Consider the following 8,090-nt stretch of genomic DNA (forward strand, 5'->3'; position numbering starts at 1 on the left):
TGAATACATGTTACCTTAGATCTCCTCTGTTTCTCCCAATCTGTAACTCTTTATCGTCCTTGTTGTTCTACTTGTTCACTATCAGTATTAAAGAGCCTAGACAATTAAGCTATAGCAAGAAACTAGACTTTCTTAATGCTTAAAATCAAGTTTCTTGTAAATGAGCATTGGCAACTTTGTTTTGGTCCAGTAAAGCTTTACTAGTAAAAGAAATCTAGAAAGCTGATCAGGAGGAAAAAGTAGCATATATGAGCAATATTGTTGTATCGATAAGAAAGAACAGATCTTACCACACAATACCAGAAATAAAAGACAAAAACTCAGCAAAGAAGTCAACAAACTTAACTATCAAGTCTAACTCATAATAAAATACCAAAATCTCTGCAAACTCCCAATCCTTCAACCTCTTGACTTGTAGTTGAAACTTGTCGCACACTTTTAGGCTGGAGGGCAGACACTAGGTGCTGAAATAGGTAAGAGTTCGTTCAGTTTAGTTGACCAGAAACAAAAAGAGTATCCATGCTGCTTCTATTAGGAAGCAATTGTAATGAAATAACTCGCTTTTACCTGGGCACAAAGATAGCGGTTGGACTGCCTGGAGATGGAGGATTCTGCGTCAGCAGTGAAGCATGTGGACCAGCTTTTGAAACATCGTCAGGGTTACTTGCAGAATATATTTCAACCTCTTCAAGACCAAGTTGTCGCTTGATCAAGTCCATGTTACTCCGAAGGACGTCGAGCTCTCCAAAAGGCAACCTCAAATTTAGAGCCTGAGTGCCAATAGATATTGCCTCGTCCTTCTTGAATTTAAGGAAAGGCATGCAAAGCTTCTGGATTTGTTTGAAGTTATCTGCTTGTCCCTCCTTCTTCAATATCTCCCTTAGTTCTGCAAGTATCTCTGCATCTGGGGCAAAACGACGGGTTTGTTGGTCAAATTTGCTTTGCAGAATCTCAAGGCAGTGAGCTCTCCATCCATCAAATTGCTCATTCACATATACTAGGCCTCTTAACTTCCCCTCTGGCACTGCTGTTACTTGAGCACCTTTCTTACCAGCCTTCTTGGAACCTAAGAGTTGTTTTTGTAGAAGCTTTCTCATTAACACAATAGAATCTTGCAAATATTTGTTTGCACTCTTGAGCACCAAATCTGGCTCAGCTGATGTTGGCCAGCCTGCTGATACCACACAACCTTCCTTCTTCAAAAGTGTCCTCCAAACATATTCTGCAAACTGGGGACAGATTGGTTCAATGAGGCGTGTTTGCACATCCATAAAGGTCAGTATCAAGTCATGGTTCATGCCGCCATGTCCACAAGAGTGTCTATACTCATCTCGAGCAGCTTGCAAGTCGTAAAACCCATTTTTAAGTGCCTCCCTAAACATACAATCTTTGTATGCCTTTTCAGTCAATCTGATAGCAATGTTAATGTCATTTTCAAACACTTTATCAGCATATGTAGATGGAGGTCCTGTCCTTAAAGATGATTCAGCAGCCAGAACTTCTTCCATCCATGTGAGCTCTTTTGTCAGCCGTAAAATTGCAGCATTTGCAGTTTCAAACACAAAATTTGCATCGTCGACACCATCACCAGCATCAGCCAAAGAAAATCTTGTGGCAGTGGCAGAGAATTCTTCAATAGCCTGGCGCAGGGTTCTGAAATTGCCAGTTGACTTTGACATCTTTTCAGAATTCAACATGATGTGACCATTACATCTGATGCCACGTGGCCAGTTACGATTCGCCAATAGTGCAGTGTGGTTGTAGATGAAAAATGTCAAATGATTCTGAATAAGATCTTTTCCTGAAACTCGAAGATCTAGTGGGTACCAGTAATCAAATTCCTGCTTCATCTTACTTAAGACAGCTGATGGAATATCAGATGATTTTGGGTACGGACCATCACAGAAGAGATACTCCCAAACTTCATCATTCATCTGCTGCGGCTGGATCAAAGACTTGCTACCTTTATACATGTCTTCTCCACCGTGAAAGAAATGGGCAACTGTGTAATAGGCCATATACAGAGATGAATCGGACAAGGATTCCACAAGGAACTGTTCATCCCAGGGAATACGAGTTCCTAGACCAAAAGACCGTGAACAAGCCCACTGATTGAGCCAGCTCAAAGTGTGCTCAAAGCCATGCCTTGTTTCTTCAGAATAGAGATTCATTTTTGATAAGCATTCCTCAGCCATATTTCGCCATTCTGTTTCGCCGTAAGTTATGTACCACTGATCTGTGAGAGCCACAACACATTCATCACCTGATCTTGACATCACCGGCTTTTCAGGTTCACTGTATATGATTGCCTCACCACTCTCTATGAGCTTTGTCTTGATAATGGGCTTGATTTCTTGAACTTTCCTACCAACAAACTCTCCAATAAGCATGGTTCCTTCAGTGAATCCTTTCAGGTAAGTCAACCTCTTAGCCTCTACAAGCTTTTCCTTATCATTCTGACTTTTAATTTTCAAATCCAAGCAGACCTTTTCAGCAGCCCTATCCCCAAATTCCGGAATGTTGATAATCGGAATGATTTCAGAGGGCAACCACTCCTGTTTCACACCAAACTTTTTTTGAAAATCAGGCTTGTCGTTTAAATCTTTTAAAGCCATGTAATCATCAGGGGCGTCACTAGGCACACTGGTGACAATGCCAGTACCTTTGTTGGTCAGAATGGTCATCATAGGCAGGGCATAGATGATATCGGTGACTGACAGAGGAGACCTTAACGGGAGTCCAATCAGATCATGCCCAGTCAACTCAACCAAGCAGGATGGCTTCTGAGGGATCTTCGAGAAGTTCTGGTAGGCAAGGTTGAGTGCAGCTCTCTCAGTAAGGATGAAGACATCAGTTTCACTGATTTCATAAGCTCCATATTTGCCATCAGGCAGTACCCAAGCGTTTGTTTGTCCATACATGGTCTCAGGCCTCAAAGTAGCTGCAGCCAAATAAACGTTCTTTCCTTCCAAAGGACCAAGTTTCAGAGGAAATGGCTTGACTACTTCCATCTTTATGAGCGTATACTCTTGAGGCTGAACACCTTCGCCAGTAGCACGGTCGTGATCAGCACAAGGCTGGCCATCTAAAGGTGAGAAGACTGTGTACCTACGGTCTTTGACAATCTTTCCCATAGATTTCAACTTCCTCATCTGCCACCTCACAAAGGCATCGAAAAAGGGATTAACGTCAGTGGTAACAAAAGACCGTCTCCAATCACAACCCAATCCGTACGCCTTGAGATCTTCAACAGCCAACGGGGGAAAGTAATACAACCATTTGTAAGGATCTTGGAACTCCGCAATCTCACTGTCAGTCAAACCGAAACTGCGCATAATCTCCCACTGATAAACCTGTCCACCAGATTTCGCAGCAACCTTGGACTTTTTCCCCTTGAACTGACCAGGTAAAGCTGGTGTATCACTGCTCTCCTCCTCAACTTCTGGAACTGGCTTAGTGTTGTCTTCAGCAGTGAACACAGGAGGGTTACCAAACTGTTGGATCTCACGAGAAAGCTTATCTGCGGAAGCCTTGATTGGCATACCAGTACAATGGAAACCAAATGGTAAAAGCACGTTAGCTCCTCTAAGCCTATGGTAAGCAGAAGCAAAATCAACCTTGGAAAGTGAGAAAGCATGCCCAATGTGTAGATAACCATTCATATACGGGAATGGGAAAGTCGAGAAGAACTTCTCTCCTTCCTTTGGAAGATTCTCACGAGACTCAGCGCTAAACACTTGCTCATCTTCCCACAGTTTTCGAACCGCTACCTCAATCTCAAGAAGACGATCTCTCCTTGAGAAGCTTTTCGAATCAGATGCCATTTCGTGACAGTGCCTACCCCAAACAATAATCCAAAACAAAAAACAAAACCTCAATTCAATGATCGAAACAACAGCAAATCGAGTCCAGACGCTTGGGTGGGGGAGAATCAAAAGAGAAGATTTGAAAGTAGCTGATCTGAGAGAGGATTACCTTAAGGATGAGGAACTTGGAGGAATTACGAATCGAGTCCACCGCGAAAGCAATCGGAGATTTGAGAGAGACTGAGCCAGTTGGGAGATAAGGGGGACTCTGATTTCTAGGGTTTTTGAGGATATCTTTGGATTTAACCGCAGTTACGTCCAAAAGAGAAAGTGACATTGGTTTTATATATTTAGGTTTTCTCTTATTTCCCAATTTCGGTTCAATTATCCGGTTCAACTATCCGGATCAATTATCCGGTTCAACTATCTGGTTCAACTATCCGGTTCAATTATTCGGTTCAATTATTCCGGTTCAATTATTCCGGTTCAGTTATTCGGTTCAATTATCCGGTTCAATTATTCGGTTCAATTTCAATGTTGTTTTTTGTTTCAGACCGTCGAAACTCGAAACCATGCATAACCATTACATGTAAAAAGGCTTCAGGCCACACCCGCATACTAAATACAGTAATGTAAAACTATTAGCTTTAGGTTTCCATGAAAAATTGTTTTCAAGTTTACGTGTCAAACCTAAAATAATGTAGAAACTTCGAGTTGGATTATATAAAATCTGATAAATTGATCTTAATTAACTTTAGTGATCAATAAAATTGTCAAAAATACTCGGAGACCTTTAATCATCAATCAACACACAAGATAAAGAAACCGTAATTAATTTTAAAAAATTCTTGAGACTCTAGTCTTTTAGTATTGAAGACAATACAAATCAAAATATTAAAGTTGTCTTTAAACTAGATTATCACCTTTAGTGTGCTTGCTCTTATCATCTTTCTCATTAGTGTTGCTCTTATCGTCTTTTTTCACTGGATCTTTCTTCTCCACAATCTCTTCTTTTGTTTTCTTCTCACTAGTCCGCTCTCCGCAAACACTGGATAAAACCGCCAAGATTAATATAGCTGCGACTATGAAACACCATCCTATGATTGAGATCGCCATCGTTTTTGAATAATAAAAAGAACAAAAAGAGAGTAAACGCAAAGTAGAATTGTTTTGTGATGATTAAAATTACTTGCTTGTTGATCTGAAAACCATGTATATATATGCGGGAACTGCTGGAAAAACTTGCAAATTTACTATTTTGATAATTGAAAACTTGCTATAAAAGAAGATATTTATTACTTATCGTTTTAATCAGTAACTGGTATATTTCCTTTTCCAAAATTTCTAAATAAACTGATAATTTTTTTTTGTTGTTTTGCCTGTCTTCTTCTTAACTTTCCTTCCAATAACTGATATATTTGCTTTTTTCCTGTCTTCTTGAAAAATGTAAATTGTGTGATTTTGTTAATTTGTTACTATCCTTAGAAAAACCAAACTACAATTTCTGCTCTGTTCATAATTCAAATACTACGTTGGTCTCTTTGTTTATTTCATTTTTTTCTCTTTTGCATTTTTTTAATTATATATTACAACTACCAATCAAAAACTACAAACAATTGCCTAAAAATAATATTTCATTTTTCACAATTTGTATGAACGATTCCATACTCCATAGAATGTCATCTTACAGAGTTGTTAGGATATCTTTGGATTTAACCGCAGTTACGTCCAAAAGAGAAAGTGACATTGGTTTTACATATATTTAGGTTTTCTCTTATTTTCCAATTTCGGTTAAATTATTCGGTTCAATTATCCGGTTTGTTCAATTATCCGGATGAAGAATCCGCTGCCGGAAAACTCTTGGATGATAAAAGAAGCTTCCTCGGAGGTATCGCCACCGATGGTTTCCTCATTTGATGTTCCAGACAAACGACATCCATGATGAGATCTAAGTTGTGTGTCTTATGTTTTGTGGTTGTTTTGGTGTTTGAGAGATGGACGGATGAGTGTAAGATGAAAGATAGGATATTGTGGTGTATATATATATGGGATTGAATATAGATAAAGACATGGGAATAAGTTAAAAACGTATATAAAAATATTGGTTTAGTTTTGGATTATTACATTAAATATGTGTTTTGATGAGATGTGAAGAAGACAAGAGAAGAAAAGTGGAAGGGAGTCGTGTGACGGTGTGAGAGGGTATGGGGGAGAGGGTTCGGTAGACCTCATACAATAACTGTCATAGCTCTAATATCCGGTTTAATTATCCGGTCCTATGTTGTTTTTAGTTTTAGACAGTTGAAACTCGAAACCATGACATAGATGATAGATTACATATAAAAAGGCTTCAAACTTAAAAATGTAGAAACTTCGAGTTGATTTATATGGAATCTGATAGATTGTTCTTAATTAACTTTGGTGATCAATAAAATTGTCAAAATACTCGGAGACCTTTAATCATCAAATCAACACGCAAGATAAGAAACCATAATTAACTTTTTAAAGTTCTTGAGAGACTCTAATATTTTATTATTAAACACACAAGACTGGATCAGACTGGATCTTCCTTCTCCACGCTCTCATCTTTTGTTTCCTCCTCGCTAGGCCGCTCTCCGCAAACACTGAATAAAGCCGCCAAGATTAGTATAGCCACGACTATGAAACACCATCCCAAGATTGAAATCTCCATCGTTTTTGAATAATAAGAAGAAAAAAAATAGAGTAAACGCAAAGTATAATTGTTTTGTGATGATCAAAATTGCTTGCTTGTTAATCTGAAAACTATATATATAGGCCGGAACTGCTGGAAAAACTTGGAAACTTACCATTTTGATAATTGAAAACTTGCTATAAAATAATATAATTGTTACTTATCTTTTTCAATCAATAACTGGTATATTTCTTTTTCCAAAATTTCATAAATAAACTAATAAAAAATATTTTTGCTTTGCCAGTCTTCTTCTTAACTTTCCTTTCAATAACCGGTATATTTGCTTTTTTTTTCCTGTCTTCTTGAAAATGTAAATTGTGTGATTTTGTTAATTTGTTACTATCTTTAGAAAAACTAAGCTACAATTTCGGCTCTGTTCATAATTCAAAATACTATGTTGGTCTCTTTGTTCATTTCATTCTACAGTATTCTCTTTTGCTTTTTTTTTAATTATATATTACTACTACCAATCAAAAGCTACAAACAATTGCCTAAAAAATAATATTTCATTTTTGACAATTTGTATGAACGATTCCATACTCCATAGAATGTCATCTTACAGAGTTGTTATCAACAAACAAAAAAAACACAGATGCAACTTGCATATGTAACACAACGTAAATCCTTAAAACAAAGTCGCATAGATATTGGCTTTTAAAGTGAGACACAAAAAAAGCAAAGCCTTTCAAGAGGAAGAGCAACAAGGCTTCTTAGCGTTTGAATCAGAAGTAGCAGCGACATCAATCGTTTGGCCTTCCTTGATGTTGGCATTTGCAGTTGCCTGGTCCGAAGATATCGATTTCTTGCTGATGATCCTATAAATCTCTGAGAGAATCGTCTGAAAAGCCTTCTCTACGTTTGATGCCTCGAGGGCAGATGTCTCGATGAAAGACAAGCCTTCTTTCTCAGCATAGCTCTGAGCATCCTCTGTGGCAACAGCTCTGAGATGCTTCAGATCTGTCTTGTTACCAATCAACATGATGACAATATTGGAATCAGCATGGTCTCTGAGTTCTTTTAACCACCTGCTTACGTTCTCAAAAGTTGTTGGCTTAGTGACGTCGTAGACCAAGAGAGCTCCAAGAGCGCCTCGGTAGTAGGCGCTAGTTATGGCTCTGTATCTTTCTTGCCCAGCAGTGTCCCATATCTGAGCTTTCACAGTCCTTCCTTCCACCTTAGAACAAAGATGATTGATTTTGCCAAAGAGGTTAAAATCAACAAACAACTCAGAAAGAAAACTCGAGACTGTGAAACAACGACCATGATTCATCATTACTTGAGTAACAAATTTTACAATTTTCATAGTCTAATACTCTAATTAGAAGTAAATGATGTTGTAGATCTGCCTTAAACAAAGGTGTTAGATCTGACATGTGAGGCAGCCACAACGTTAAACAGCCATAGTACGTACAAGAAAGCTTGGGATCATTATCAACAAACAAAAAAAACGCCTAAATGTTCTGAACAGAATCGAGAATTCTCTGTCTTATTCATGAGCTCATGGCCAACAATTATATACAGTCTTCTAGCTTGGAGAATACGTAATTATATGCAGAGAGATATGCAGAAGC

At 38.2% G+C, this 8,090-nt stretch overlaps 2 protein-coding genes across 2 annotated transcripts; both read right to left on the reverse strand.

The window, feature by feature from the left end:
- Positions 205-4,112, reverse strand: LOC104767919 (leucine--tRNA ligase, cytoplasmic). Its single transcript, XM_010491884.2, has 3 exons — positions 3,976-4,112; positions 568-3,837; positions 205-464 (listed from the first exon to the last, which is right to left on the reverse strand). Exons 2-3 carry the CDS (start codon positions 3,822-3,824, stop codon positions 458-460), a joined length of 3,264 nt encoding a protein of 1,087 aa, XP_010490186.1. The 5' UTR covers positions 3,825-3,837; positions 3,976-4,112; the 3' UTR covers positions 205-457.
- LOC104767932 (ras-related protein RABA2a-like) lies at positions 7,152-8,048 on the reverse strand. Its single transcript, XM_010491895.2, has one exon. The coding sequence runs from the start codon at positions 7,820-7,822 to the stop codon at positions 7,205-7,207; it is 618 nt and encodes a 205-aa protein (XP_010490197.1). The 5' UTR covers positions 7,823-8,048; the 3' UTR covers positions 7,152-7,204.

Source organism: Camelina sativa, chromosome 3 (assembly GCF_000633955.1).
Source record: "Camelina sativa cultivar DH55 chromosome 3, Cs, whole genome shotgun sequence".
Lineage (NCBI taxonomy): Eukaryota > Viridiplantae > Streptophyta > Magnoliopsida > Brassicales > Brassicaceae > Camelina > Camelina sativa.

Excerpts from the sequence above, each read along its gene's own strand:
- LOC104767919 (XM_010491884.2), bottom strand. The coding sequence starts at position 3,824 with ATGGCATCTGATTCGAAAAGCTTCTCAAGGAGAGATCGTCTTCTTGAG.
- LOC104767932 (XM_010491895.2), bottom strand. The coding sequence starts at position 7,822 with ATGAAAATTGTAAAATTTGTTACTCAAGTAATGATGAATCATGGTCGT.